General features: G+C 43.6%; 1 protein-coding gene across 6 annotated transcripts in view; it reads left to right on the forward strand.

Moving 5' to 3' along the window:
- The window catches only part of LOC132892850 (AP2-associated protein kinase 1-like), a 109252-nt gene that overhangs the window by 74222 nt on the left and 19456 nt on the right, over nt 1-15574 (forward strand). For 4 of the 6 annotated variants that reach the window (XM_060931303.1, XM_060931305.1, XM_060931306.1 and 1 more), the window contains 4 exons: nt 177-373; nt 455-544; nt 9246-9305; nt 12625-12693. In XM_060931303.1, the coding sequence (XP_060787286.1) occupies nt 177-373; nt 455-544; nt 9246-9305; nt 12625-12693 (416 nt within the window). Of the gene's footprint in view, nt 1-176; nt 374-454; nt 545-1649; nt 1746-9245; nt 9306-12624; nt 12694-15574 lie in introns of those variants that run through there. The other 2 variants (XR_009655484.1, XM_060931304.1) reach the window with 2 other exon arrangements.

Here is a 15574-nt window from a genome sequence, read left to right on the forward strand (position 1 = left end):
CAAAACATTTCCTACTGCAAGAAAGGCATCAGTAACAGCATCTGAACATATGCAAGTTGAAGCCATGGCGCCTCTTCCAATGCCCCTAGTCCTGCCATGGATTCCCATCCCACTATACATCCATTGATCAGATTTTGCAAAACGTTGTCTGTTTTTAATCTGTGTTTCTGCTCCAGATCAGCCAGCACCACCCCCTCCGGATCCCCGCGCTCCTCTCAGCAGAGCGTATACCCTGCAGGCGAGGTCAGTACCCAGTTTGCTGCCCCTAAGGCAGACGCTGGGGCACAGCTTTCCTGGAACCCATTTGGTGATGACAACTTCTCCAAACTGACAGCTGAAGAGCTGCTTAACAAGGACTTTGCCAAACTGGATGGTAAGATCAGTGTAGTTTCAGTTGGGAAGATGGATGGACGTGAAATGGTTCATTTAGATCAAGTTGTCCATGTGTTTACAGCAAAACCACCAGAGAAATCCTCGACAGAGAACCTGATTTCAGGTTTACAACCTGCAGCTGCAAGCAACAAAGGCTTTCCCCAGTGCACAGGTATGTAAAGGTACCAGTTCCTTTATCGTACTCCTTTTTGTTTGTGATCCCAGGGAAAGTTTCATGCCCTTGTCTTGTCCTCTCCTGATTGTTTCTTTATGATGTTACTGTCCATTTGTCTTTAGTGCAGTGTAATTCTGTTAACTAAGGTTACGTCATGCTCTCTGTGGAGTCTTGTACTTGGCTTCTAGACGTAGAAACATGGAAAGACTTTCGCCTTCATTCGCACGTGTGTAGATTTGTAGCGGTTCCTGCTCGCCCAGACAGAGAAAGGACAAAAGGCTGTTTTGTTAATTTTGTAAGTGTCCTGTTTCATGTCGTACTATAGAGAACGTGTTTGATCACTGTCAGGATCTTCAGGCTGCTGTTTACTGGACCTTGCCCAGACTTCTCTGTCAGCGTCTCTGTCCGGAAGCATGATGAGGCATTACAATTCTGCAGTGATGTATGCAATAAGAAACATTTTGCTACCTTATACCTTTTTTTTTTTTTTTTTTAAAGTGATGGTTGTCTTGAAAGTAGAGCATAGACTGGGTTTCTACAAATGGTGGAATCAGCTGCTTGGCTGCAGTCGTCAAATGTATCGTCTGGCTTTTTTGTTCCTCAGGACAGCCAGGAGAAAGGTGTGGCAAATGCTACATGAGCGGCAAGAGAGAGTTTAATCCTTGCACTTATATAAGCAGGGTTTGGCTGATCCAATCTGGATCTAATGACACACACACCGTGGCAGGAGCTGTCGCTTTGTGTAAATAAGGCCCTTTGTAGCTGGATTTGAATGGCACAAAATGGCTCTCTGTGCCCACTCGGGACATGTGAAAGTCACCTGGCAGCCTGTTGCGTCACTCATTGATACTCATGTTTATAAAGTCAGCGGTTGATCTTTTATGAAATGATGAGACTGCGTTTCATACAGCAGTGGCTCTTTGGGTATATGGGAGGGGCTGTGCTGTCGGAACAGATTTAAATGTTAAGTGTTTTCACACCTATATTTTTATGATCATGATCCCTATATGGATGTAATCCTGTTTGGCGAGATGCATGAAACCAAACGGGTGTAAACAGGATGAACTTTTGATTTGATTTATTTTTACCCCCTGACTCCTAGTGAAAAGGACAAAGCGGCGTGTCTGCTGCTCTGTGTCCTGAGCGCCATGACCCTTCCTACCCCCTCCTGATCCTTGAACCCTGACCTTAAAGTCCTGTAAGTATAGACAGGCCATGGAGCTACAGCTTTACCGTAATAGGAGAGAGAAGTCCACCAACTTTTCAAACTTTCTCATCTGAGCTGTGCATTTACACTCGGTGAACAGAAATGTATAACGTCCGGCAGCCCTGAACCGCAAGTTGTGAAAACGTTTTGAAGTGCTGTGTTGTAAGGGTGGGTGACCTTATATCGCGGATGAGCTGAATTTGGTATATGATCTGCTTTTCAGAGATTGCATTATTAAATAAATAAAAGTGCTGTCCAGTGTTTAAACCACCTACGCAAATACTGATTCATTCATCTGCCATTTTTATGAAAAAAAATCCAGCTCCTTGGGTGTATTTAGGAGTACAGTACAACATACTCGGACGTTAAAACATAGCGTTACAATGGCTTCTGAGTGGCGCGATAGAAAAGTGTTCACCCTGTCGTCTGGAGTTCAAGTTTAAATTATGATCATCTGTGGGTGGGGTCAAGGAACCACAGTTTGAATAAATCTTCATTTTTATCCCCTGCTGGCTGAAAGGCCCGAAGGGGGATTATGTTGTGGCGTTGTCCATCCATATGTCCCAGGAAGGGTACTCGCTTTCTGAAATCAACTCCTCCCATGATTTTTGGAGGAATTTCACAAAACTTGACAGGATTCTTTGTTATATGTCGGTAATATATATGTTATTTACCAGCTGGGAGGTCCGTATGGTGAAATACCGTGACCGAGGTCTTGAAAGTACTGAGCGAGGCCCTCTGGGCCGAGGTCAGCATTCAAGGCCGAGGTCACGGTATTTCACCATACGGATCAACCTTAAGCTGGTAAATATATTTCTTTTTTCTTTACCAAATTCTAACAGAAAACGAGAGCGCCCGAAAGGGAAAACCGAGCCGAGCCGCCATTTTGAATCCTCGTTCACGGCTGTAATGCAAATGGCTTCCTCCTCGGTATACAAGTGCACTTCCATGGCAGGAAAAAAAAACTACATTTTGCCACCTATGTAGTCCCCTATTTATACAAAATTGAGTTATTCAGGATTCAGCCATGTTTTTGCTTGCCGTTAGCAACAGTTAGGTTTTTAGCTTTCTCCTGAAATGTTTTCTTTTATTTCTTCTTCCTCAGGGTAGTAAAACTCGCTTTCACTGTGAACACTGTCGTTATCGCTGTCCATTCTTCTGAGAAATGATGGCAAAAATTTGTATTTTTGATAATCTTATAAATAAAATCTTATTAAAAAAAATAAATAAATGTTGACAAAAAATGCTACTTTCTTTGTTGTTGGTGTAAACGAGCGAGTCACCAGAGGTCTGTAACCAGGGTCCGTACCGTAGGATATGGACCCACTCGCCAGCCAATCAGAGTGCAGGATTTGATAGAAACCGGACCGCGAAAAAAAAATAAATATGCATATTACGATTTAGTTCAATTCGGTCGCATTTTACCAGAGTTATGGCCCAGTTTCCAGCAGGGGGGATATTGTGCTCTCAGAGCACTCTTGTTAATCTTAAGTGTCAGCTGAATCCCACTCGAAACAATGGCTGTTTCTGAATATGCATACTTGCGTACTATGAGTGCATAAAAAGTGGTATACAGGGCGTCTGAATGAATGCTCAGTTGCCGGTACCCGGATGATCTATAACTCCAGGGTTCTAACTGGGCCTGGTCAGCGTATCGGGCCGATACGCAATCTTTCCTTAGCGCTACGCCCGCAATATTGCCGACACGCCTGTAAAAGTTGCTGTTACGCTAATAAAGACTCGTCAGTCTTGAAAATGTGATCTTTTGTTTAATTATCCCCTGCTGACTGAAAGGCCCGAAGGGGGATTGTCATGGTGAAGTCCGTCCGTCTGTCTTTCCGTCCGTCTGTCTTTCCGTCCATCCCGGAAAGGGTTCTCACCTTCTGAAATTAACCCCTCTCAATTTTTGGAGGAATTTCATGAAACTTGCCTAGGTTATAGGACGGTAATACGCATATTGCAGTTTCGTTTGCAATATATTGTAGCAGGGGATATTGTGCTCTCAGAGCACCCTTGTTTTCTCGTTATCCCGACGCGGCGGTGATGGCACGCCGCCATTCGGACATACTCCACTCCCTGTCCATGTAAGCGCCCAGCGCGTAGCTGCCCGAGTAGTTCCGTGTGGAGGTAGTCACTGATCATGCTAGTCCAGTTTACCTCCTTCCTAAAGTGCCATCCGTGTTGAGAGGCGCTTACGCGTCATGCACGTAATGCTTCCCAGTCCCCGAGTTAGATCTGGATAGTCATGTACTGTAATTGAATGGCTGAAGCTGAAAATAAAGCTGATGCTTGGTGAACATCAACTGGTTGTTTTATTCTTATTCCATAAATGTCACTAATATAGTTGAATATTAATAAAAGATTGACTTTGAGGGATGCCTGCAAGTGCCAGGAAATGCACTAAAATGCATCTCCGAGCACGTAGAACCCATGAGTTTTGGGGGGCCCCCTAAGGCAGCCCCCAAACCCCTGGCTGTTATGACCGGTGCCACTACGTTGATATTTTGGTCTAGTTATAACCATGAACTGTCGGATGCAAACGTACCACCTTTACGCTATCCCATAATTCAGCTGGAGCCTCCGAATAACCGAAGAATTATTCCGAAGCCGGTTGTTGCAGCGGTGTAGAAATGTATCAGGAATTGGTTTAACGTTTCTGACGCTACAGAAATATTGTTTAAAAATGTTGCGGCGGCGTGTGCATACGTCATCTGTGGACATCCAGGTCAGAGGGTAGGTAAGATGGTGGAGGAGTACGTCCTTATTGTGTCCTTACTCACTCACGTACTCGTACTACGTTTATTGTCAAGTAGTAGGTACTTAACATCGTCGGTCTATCCCGAGAATTCGGATGCCGCCATTATGTAAGAGTAAGTTAATATTCGATATATTCATCTTACCAATAGATCATCACATGTTGACTAATGGCCAATTTATGCTGACAACGCAGTCCTCGCAGATGGCGTCTGCGTAGCCCCCCCCCCCCCCCCCCCCCCCCCCGCAGACGCTGTGTGCGCACCTCCCAAAAATTGTGACCACCGCAGAAGCCTCGCAGACAAGAGGGCTCTGATTGGTCCACTCTACATCCGCTGTACACGCACTTCCGCTTCCCTACTTTCCCGGTTTGTTTTGTTTTCACGACCGCCATTTTTAAAAACACGAGCGAAGATGGAGCAGCACGAAGAGCGGTTGATCGAGGAAGTACGGACATCTATACGATTCCAGTTCTAGTCATTATAAGTAACCGGAGGATAAACACTCCACTCACCACACCCACCAACTACTCCTAGCGGTTTCACGACTTCGCACCCCCTTGCGTTGTGACTGTGAATAACATCGCGCACGCCTATTACTCCCCGCTCAACGATAAATTACAACTGTCTGTGAAAAGCTATCTGCGAAAGCCTTGTCGCAAGAGCATGCAGAGGCCCTAAGAGGTAATGGTTATGTTGAAATGACAAAATGGCACATCAGCATTTTTGAACCTGCCGTACAGGGCTTCTGTAATTCTACATCTCCATATACTATTAAAGATGAGGTTTGAGGAATTGGTGAACTTTAACCTCGCGGCTGCTCCGGTCACCACACCGAGGTGACGTCTTTGCGAACCGAGCCATAGCTCTGTACTGACACGCATGCGCCTGGTTTGAATGGATCCTGTGCTAACTGCACTAGCAGCTGGTTTCTCTTTCGCTGCACTACTTCTGGAAAAAATAAAAATAAATAAAAGGCCTGTATGTACAGATCCTCACGCCTGCTGTGAATAGTCTAACTGTTTGTCTGATGCACGTTCGTGTAGCGTTAAAGATGATGGTATCCAAGCTTTGGCTGTTTTTTTTTTTTTTTTTTTTTTTTTTTTAAACCCCTACCATTTATTATACGCCAGTGAAAATATTAAATGAACCCTGTTGGGTGGTTGTTGCTTGATCTAACATTTTTTGTGGACCTGGAGCTCAGATGGTTAATGAGGCTAGTGAGCTGCCATGTTGTGTCTGTGTTGCTCGTCTCGTTCTTTCCTAAACGCGTCCGAGTTTCTCTCTGCGTGTGATGAGTTGCTGTTTATGACGAGGACCCTGAAACATGCATGTTGTGTGTACGCAGTTCTGATGAAATGCCTGCAGTGATGTGATGTTTTCATAAATCTGCAGTCGACTCTCCAACCTTTGTTTTGGAACTGGAAAGGGATCCTGTGTCGATCTTCATGATTTTGAATACTGTGCCTCTCTCCTCTCCTTTCTTCTCACCTTGTCCCATTCCTCTTCTCGTCTTTCTTCTCTTTTGTCTTTTTTTTTCTCCTCTCGCTTCTCTTTCTGTACATCTTTTCCATTTTGTCACTCGTCTCATTTCCTTTCCCCCTGATTTGTTTTTTTTTTTTTTTTTTAAATCATCCTCTCCTGTTTGCCGAGTAGAGAAGTTGATAGAGGGTTTGAAGTCTCCTGAACCTTCCTCCTCTTCCTCCTTGCTTATCCCTGACCTCCCTCTGAACGACCCCTTTAGCCCTGCAGACTCCGGTCCTGGTAAACCACCTCTCCTCTGCTTTTCCTACCCTGCGCCATTTCTTCCTCTCTTCCTTTCCTCATCCGGGCCATTCTCAGAAAACAGGATTTGTTTTAAACACGAAAGTTTTTTTTTTTTTTCCCCCTCTCTCTCTAAAACCATTAATCCTGGCCCTCTATTACACATTTTAAGAAAGAGAATTTAACAGAGCAGTGTTTAAAAAAAGAAAAGAACTAAACTTGTCTGCATCTGTGAAAATTTTGAGCCTAAATATACCAAAATGTCATTTCCGCCATGTGTCTAAATGAGGAGAAGTGAAATTTGAATGAAAGTAATTCCCCCCCCTTCTGAAATATTGCCTCCTATACTTTCACTTTTTATTGTGGAAAATATTGTGATCTTTGCTTGAACGGTTTTTGGTGTACAACCTAAAATATGTGCAAGAATGTGTTCTTTCTTGCTGTCTTTACCGTTACCCAAATGGTGAAATCATGCTGTAACTGAAGGCTTTGACACTAGAGGGCAGTGTAGCTACATGAGGAAAGACCAGGATGTTGAGCAGCCATTTTGGGAGGGGGAATCACTGGTGCATGAATGTTGGAATCCAGGATACTGATCAGGGTCTGGTTGTTCAAAACATGGTTATCTTTTAACTAGTGCTGTCAAAAATGTCGCATTATTAACGTCATTATTATATAATTATATCTGTCTGTCTCTATATCTCTCCATCTGTCTCCATCATCTCTCTCTCTCTCTCTCTTTATTTATATATATTAGTGCTGTCAAAAATGTCGCGTTATTTAACGGCGATAATTTTTTTTATTGCGAGATTAACGCTCTGTGACATGATGTAGGTTTTTCATAAGCTTTTGAAACTGCCAGGAACTTGGAACAGAGACTTTGCTTAGAAAACTGATAGCAGCTAGACTGTAATGCCACGCCCCGCGCAGCCAGAGTCCTCTGCCCCCCCCCAAAGAACCAGCGTGGGCAGGGCGTGCTAGTAGAGATGGGATTTATGGCTCTTTGATGGGATCCGCATCTTTGTGATCCGTTCTTTGAAAAGAGCCGTTCAAAAGACTGGCTCATTTGGCTCTTTTTAAATATTTATTCAGTTTTAAGAAGACAGCGTCTAAAGAAGCCAGATCCCTCTGAACTGTAAACTCAATGCTATCCCAGAAATCCTTCCTGTAATATGCAAATTTGGCCGCCTCTGATTGGACAGCGCGACGCATCAACAGGCAGAAAGTGTAAAAGTACAAAATGTGTTAAGTGAGCTGAAACAGTAAAGATCAGATTCAATGCAATATTTATCAACGAACAACTTAATATAATAGTGTACTTTATATTATAATCAAGCATGTCAAGCCTACCGTCACTGTGTAACCTGTCTCTCTGATTAGAGTTGTAGACTAACTCAAACAGTAGATCATTTCCCTCATGGTTCTCTTGCTAGCCCTGCGCCGGTGCTCGGCTTAGGTTTTACTTTGCAGTGGCTGTGTCAAGACGTGTTATGCTCTGCAATAAAAAAAAAAAACATTGGTACAAAGCAAGCCCATTCACTTTTTTATGCTGATAAGAGAATTACAATGGTCTTTTATGTGACAAAAATGTGCGATTAAATTGCGATTAATCGCGAGTTAACTATGACAGTCGCGACATTAATCGCGATTAAATATTTTAATCGCTTGACAGCACTACCAATGGTTAAATCACTATTTAATATTATGTTAAATATAACCTACTGTTAAACTGTTGTCCAAAACTCCATTAAAGTTAACCAAGTAATTAAAGTTAACACACTTCCCAGCCTCCGTTATCTTTTAACCAAGTGGTTATGTAGACATCAAAATGCCGTTCATCTTACAGGCAAACGCTGCTGGCATGTACCTGATTGTTAATGCACGCCGTCCAAACCAATTCAGACACGGACCAAACAAGTTATTTGGATACAATGATGCACAACTTTTGACATTGGTACTGATTTGGTAGAGAATCCCTCCATTATATATTTGATTTGTTGCAAGAAGATTTAGAATGCCCAACACGAAGAAGTAATGCATTGTTTGTTGAGGAGCAGGTGCTCGTTGCCCTTAGATTTTATGCAAGTGGTAGTTAGGAGACTTGGTGGGCGTGGCATTGTGGGATTGATTTTGACACGGTGTGACGACATAACCAACTGGTTAGGGCTAAACCAATTAGTTTGCTCACGGTATGGTTAAATTAGCATCAGGAAATTATTTTTTTTTTAATGGCTGGTTAACTAACGGCAGGTTAAAATAACCATGTTTTGAACAACCAAACTTGGGTAAATGTGAAATTGAGAGACGTCAGGGAAATTGACCGTCTTTGCCGTTACCCAAAAATGATGAAGCTAATGATGCTGCATGTTGGAAAAGTTTAGTTAGCCAAGTAGCAAGTTTGGATGGGATAAGAAATGCATAATTTATCTTTTTTTCTGCACTCAGTGACTCAAAAATGACATGAGGTGTCTTTACCGATACTCTATAGGGTAACAGTGAAGACATTATGGGTAACAGTGAAGACAACTGGGCATTATTTTTTCCATAATAATGATATCTTTTGCTTTGTGAATTCATGAAATTTTTTTAATCTAAATATATTTACAGGGATTGTAACTAAAATTAGTGTATAGAAATTTTTTTTTTTTTTTTAGATGTCTTTACCGTTACTCGTCACATTTTCTGAGAATGCCCCATCCATCCTCTTACTTGTATACCCTGCAGACTGGATTGTTTCCCCAGTCTTCTCTTTGAAGAAGCAGAGGATGCTCATCCATCTCTCTGCCTGGTTCTCTGTTTCTTCCCCTGCATGAGCCTCAAGCATCACCTCCAACTTATCTCTCAGTCCATCCGTCTGTCGCTGCATGACTGACTCAGACGGCCTGTTTTTCATTTCATAGACACAAGACTGGAAATGGAAAGATCCGGTCTCATTATCTTTCACTAATCCTATTTTCATTCTGTTTGTACACAGTGGCGATGGATCCTCTTATTCCTGGTCTGGAGTCTCTACACACCGATGCTGCATTGCCAGGTCAGCGCAGATTCCTCTCATGTTGTCACTTTTTTCTTTTTTATCGAATAGACAACACCCAAAATCCTTGAACAGCGAGAATCATTGCAGTTTAACTCTTCTGAGGGGTAAAGTTCTATCCCAGTTGAACAATGAACAGGAATTATGAAGTTTTATAATCTACGTTTGATCAAATCTGGATGCTCTACATTTCTATTTTGTCTTTCGTGGCTCAGTTTGCATTTAAAATGATGGACCAGATGGATTATACCGATATTCATTTTCATCATTTGAAAACCGTTGTGTATGTGAGAGAGAGAGAGAGGAAGCCGGCTCTTACTCATGTGATCACTGTTTCCTGTCATCACTTATTAATTATCGCTTTGGTCAGCGATGACTGACTGCATGGTGTCAAGGTTCTCCACAAGGTCGATCACAAGAGCCCGTCTCACAAATTACGCATTTAATGACTCGGTTCTATTTTGAGGTTGTATAATTTTAAATCTTTCTCACGGCATTGTGCCGGTTCAGCTGATTTTCGTTTTTCCATTTCTTCTTTCACCATCAGTCTGTTTCAAACGCTTCATAGTGATTATTTGCGATCAGTGAAAGCAGGCACCATTCAGAAACCTGATGTACAATCCACAAACACACAGTAGATTCTTACATTTGGCTTGAGCAGCTTTTCAGAACGAGCAGCCTTGGAACTGAAATTGTGTCTCGTACTTCGACAGGAATTATGACGTTTCACTCCGACTGTAATCTTTGAGTGCTTCGAACGCTTCTGATTTCTCTAGATGAATCCCAAACATCATGCTAACATCTCTACTTCCTTTCTCTCAAACTGCTTATCCAAATCCAACTTGCTTTGGCTCTCCTTAATCCATTACATGTACGTCCTCTACCATTCCTGTCCCCCGTCCTCCCTCCTCTTCCTTCATTGTGTCATCCAGACGCCTTGGGTGGAGGGGAATCTCTACTCGGTGGGCCCCTGCTCTCTCATTCCTCATCGGGAGTTCAGGTGCTGCCTTCCCTAATGTCCTCCACCCCTGCTCAATCTTTGGAGCAGTTCATTCCGGCTCCACTGGCCAGTACGCAGCTCCAGCCGGGTAAGACGAGCACTCGTGATGAGGTTGTAATGGGATGCAATGGGACTGATAACACCTTTTGATTGAGCTCAGTGCAGTGGGACACAGTGTTCCTGATTAGAACTTTCCAATAGACCCCTTTCACTGACGTCACCCGAAACCGGAAGTAAACAGACCCTGCGCCATTTTGGAAGACCAACAAACTCGTGATTAGGGGGAAATAACGGCAGCGGTATGTGAACCCACGAGAATAAAGTGGAGTGGCAAACGACTTAAACAAATCTGAGCTGTTTTATTTATGATAAAAAGAAACCTGTGTGAGACTTGGCAAAAACCTGTGGATATAATGGATAAGTCTGTGCATGATCTGCGGACACTTTGAGGTAAGCAAACGCAATAAATTCAGATTTAAAACATGCTAAATTGGCCTCAAGTTGATAACTGTATGAGGAGCAAGCCTCCCAGACTTCTACAATTTAATAATAATAATAATTTAGGATGGTTTGGGGCTTGCTCGCTGCTGCCAGGTTGGTTGTTGAGTAGCCTGACTGTTTTTTTTTTTTTTTTTTTTTTTTTCTCTTGCGTGTGGTATCATTGTTGACGCGAGGTTGTTTTTTGAACATGCCAATGCGGACACGAGTGTGTGGAGTCTGCGTGATATGTGCGTAAGAGAGGCTTCTCATGTGTTTGGAGATCCGCGCTCCGAGACAAGCGCAAGCGCGCACACACCCCCAAGGGAAAAAAAAGGGGCCCCCCGAAAATATCGGCATAGTTCGAACACTGAGTGTAGGCACTGGGTGTAAACAACAAATAGTTTACAATGTCTGGGTAGCAAACAGATGGCAGAATTGGCGTCCGGTCCTCCTTATGTTTCCATTCTCCCTTGCCCTGAGTCTTATCATATGGGTCAAACCCATCAATCACAGCCAGTTTCTCCACATACCGTGCCCTTTCTGCAGCTGGTAATGTACTCACATAACCAGAATTATCATCCATCGTGTCACTTTACTCTCGCTCGTACTTTGTTTTATACTGTGAGTGCATGTACTTGGTCTTCCAATATGGCGCCTAACAAAATCTCGCGGCGCGGTGACGTCATGTGAAAGGGGTCTATAAATGTGTAGCCACAATTCTAAGGCCTATCTAGAAAAATGGTCCCCCCCCCCCCCCCCCCCAAAAAAAAAAAAAAAAAAAATCTAATTTCATGTTTGTCAATTCCAACCCACCGGTTAGCGCTCCCCATCATACAACCCCAGAAGGTAACGGTGAACTTGTGCTTTCTCTGAGACACGTGAAACCAGCCAACTGCTTTTTTTTAAATATAAATATGTATAGAATAATGCACTTGAGGGCGGCACGGTGGTGTAGTGGTTAGCGCTGTCGCCTCACAGCAAGAAGGTCCGGGTTCGAGCCCCGGGGCCGGCGAGGGCCTTTCTGTGCGGAGTTTGCATGTTCTCCCCGTGTCCGCGTGGGTTTCCTCCGGGTGCTCCGGTTTCCCCCACAGTCCAAAGACATGCAGGTTAGGTTAACTGGTGACTCTAAATTGAGCGTAGGTGTGAATGTGAGTGTGAATGGTTGTCTGTGTCTATGTGTCAGCCCTGTGATGACCTGGCGACTTGTCCAGGGTGTACCCCGCCTTTCGCCCGTAGTCAGCTGGGATAGGCTCCAGCTTGCCTGCGACCCTGTAGAAGGATAAAGCGGCTAGAGATAATGAGATGAGATGAGATTTATTCTTCTTCCTTGGGGTGGTGGGGTTTTTTTTTCTTTCTTTCTCCCCTCCTTCCTCTGCTTGGTGGGATTTTTGTTCGCAATTTTGACTTTCTTAATCTTCAGCTTCCAATCCTCCATTGCTTTGACCCAAATAAAGTGGTTACTGAAGATAGGATGGAGAAAAATATCAGTTCAGCTGGTCCAAAGTTTTGCACCAGGGAGCAGTATAGCATAATCATATTATTTTATTGTAAAAGGCATCAATACAGGACAAATAAACTCGCCTGTGGAGTGGAACAGACTGGATAGTGTTCTGTATGTTTATCAAAAAAACAAAACAAAAGACAGACCTTTGCAACCCATTACAACTGTTACATTCAGGCTGATCTTTCTTTTCTTGTGTCTATGCCTCTCTCTGTATCTTTCATTTATACTTTTCTATCCACTTCTCTCTCTCTCTCGCTGTGTGTATATATATATATTTTTTTTCCTGGCCCGCTCTGCCTCTCTAACCCGCTTGGCTCACCCTGCATCCTCTCCAGCTCCGGATCAAAACCCCGACAGCCAGTTTGACCCCATTCCAGTGCTCATCTCCAAAGCCCCCAGCCAAGGTAAGGAACAGGACTCCTGATCACATGCCTCCTCACCTCGTTCCAACAATCATCCAAAAAAAGACAGTGCTATTCATTATCTATGCATGAACTGAACAGTGCTGCAGGTCAGATTTGACCAGTTGGCTGATGGTTAATGAGGTCAACCCAGTCCTTGAGGCTTTGGCATGGATTCCTTGTTCGTGTGACGGTCAGATAATTCTGCCTTACGAAAGATTAATCTCAAAGAAATAAAGCTGTTTTAATGTTTTACTAAATTTATAGCCGTGATTATTACAATCGGCCAATTTCAATGAAATTCTGGTTGTTGTTTTTTTTAAAACTGCATTTTTTTTAATAGTATTTTTTTATTATAAGGATGTGATTGCGTACGATGTCATGGTTCGAACTGCAGATGGAGATCAGGAAGTGATTTTCTACCCAGGAAGCTCCATCACAAGCGTGTGCTCAAAAAAAAAAAAGTTTGCTTCATTATCGGTTGCTCAAACTGAGAAAGCACAGAGCTCATGTGATTGTTTGTTCATACCAGGGGTTTTCAAAGTGTGGGAGAGTCAGCCCCCCCTCAGAGAGCAAATAAACAACAGCGCCCCCCTTACAATTTTTGTTGTTGCTATAGAGGATTTCGGCCTACGTCATTGTTTCCATAGCGACAATATTTATGCCGCCATTTTGACGGTCACAAATATGGCGACTACCGGTAGCGATACGCTGTTCATCATGACGAAGTCTCATTGTCGAGTATTTTATCCGGCCTAGATGACGCGAGTAAGAAGCAATATCACCAGAAAATCAATGATGCTGGTGTACGTGATCCGTACACGTTACCAGGCTATCTTTTTCTGGCTTTGCAGCGCGGGTGATCTTCCTGACCTGCAGTCAGGCGTGTGGGAAATACCAGGGAAAAAACATAAAAGAAAAAGGAGCGAGATGCAGAAAACACCTTCACTATCCAGCGACGCAGGGCATTTACAGGGCGAGCAGAGGGAGAGGTATTTGCAAAAATTGAGGTTAGCAGGCTTAGAGAACGACGTTTACCTGCTTCCACCAGGATTGTTCACTGACGTACGGAAGTACACGAAGCCCTCGTCTTTACCTGACTTCGGCCCACATGATCTGTATACCTATGTCGTTAAAAACCAGGCTGGGTAACATGCCTACATCAGCGGGTCGTCCCTGGAGCCGGTGGTCGCCATCTTATTACAGCTAAGGTTTGTTCACATTTTCATTTACTTTCGGTCCTCAGGATAAACAAAATGTTATTAAATGTCATTGAAATAACTTCTTAGTCTGTTGAGACATGGCCCGTTATAAATTTGCTGTTACCAGGCAATGACCAAGAACTGTATTATTAGGGTCGGTGTAGTTGTAGCAGTGCACTAGCAGCTAGCTGTTAGCACTAGCTAATGTCAACAACATAGTAGCTGGTATGTTACTGTAGCAATGTTTACGTTCAGTCATTTGGATGACTGTTAAAACCTTTCAGTCTCAAGTTTTTCCTTTACTGGATTTACTAGTTTACTGAGCTAGCGTGCTCGGGCAGGCTGGGAGCAAGCACGCTAGCTCGGGCACGCTGGGAGCAAGGGCGCTAGCTCGGGCAAGCTGGGAGCGAGCACGCTAGCTCGGGCACGCTGGGAGCAAGGGCGCTAGCTCGGGCAGGCTGGGAGCGAGCGCGCTAGCTCGGGCAGGCTGGGAGCGAGCGCGCTAGCTCGGGCAGGCTGGGAGCGAGCGCGCTAGCTCGGGCAGGCTCGGAGCGAGCGCGCTAGCTCGGGCAGGCTGGGAGCGAGCGCGCTTGCTCCCAGCCTGCCTGAACACGCTAGCTCGGTAAACTAGTAAATACAGTAAAGGAAAAACTTGAGACTGAAAGGTTTTAACAGTCATCCAAATGACTGAACGTAAACATTGCTACAGTAACATACCAGCTACTATGTTGTTGACATTAGCTAGCTTGACCTTCAAAATGGCGGACACCGGGGCGTCACGTGACCTGTGACGTCACGTCGAAATCCTCTATACTTAATGTTCCATTCGTATTTTTAAAAAATGGTTGTTGTACACATTATTTTTTTTCTTTTACACATTTTAAACATCTGTGCTTTCTGAAAACATTTTTTTTAAACATCTTGTTTTACACATTTTAAACATCTCATAGCATCGTTAGCTAGCACCTCTTGGCAGACAACACACTGTAGCAGTGGAGCATCTTCAGATCCAGTCCATGAAAATCCAAACTTTAAATAATCGTGGTCATACTTCCTTCTTTTTTTTGCTTGGCCCAGACTCTGTCTCCTCACTCACTGTAGCTTTAGGTACTAAAAATCGATCCATTTTGTCTCTGGCAAAGGCTAGCTGAAGTTCGCTAAATGTCCGCAATAGTAACTTATTCTGGTTTATTTTTCCTCGCATTGCGCCCCCCCTGAAGAACTCTGGCGCCCCGTAGGGGAGGCGCGCCCCACAGTTTGAAAAGCCCTGGTTTATACTGTACCTTTCTCTCATGTGTATATATCATCTAATCTAGGACAATACGGCTTTTCCTCTCCGTCATCCATTCTGCCTTTCACTTCCTGCCCCCCATCTGGATTTCGCACATGACTACAAACAACCTGTTAACTGAAATTAGCCCATATTCTAAATGCTAGCTATAGCCATTATTAAACTACAGACTAATAAATAGATCAGTATGCTACAACACTGTTGTCTAGTTATCTTTAGTTGTATTTTCCCTGTGAATCCGAGATTTCGGAGCGTACTTTAGACCGGTAGTTAAACTGAACGTATAGGGAATATCATCTCTTGCTTTGGCAGTTACTGTAGGCTTAAAGTTAAAGCGCTAGTCTGATGAAAATGACATCACCCTTGGAAGTTATACCTTTATAAAACTAGA

This window comes from Neoarius graeffei, chromosome 10 (assembly GCF_027579695.1).
Source record: "Neoarius graeffei isolate fNeoGra1 chromosome 10, fNeoGra1.pri, whole genome shotgun sequence".
Lineage (NCBI taxonomy): Eukaryota > Metazoa > Chordata > Actinopteri > Siluriformes > Ariidae > Neoarius > Neoarius graeffei.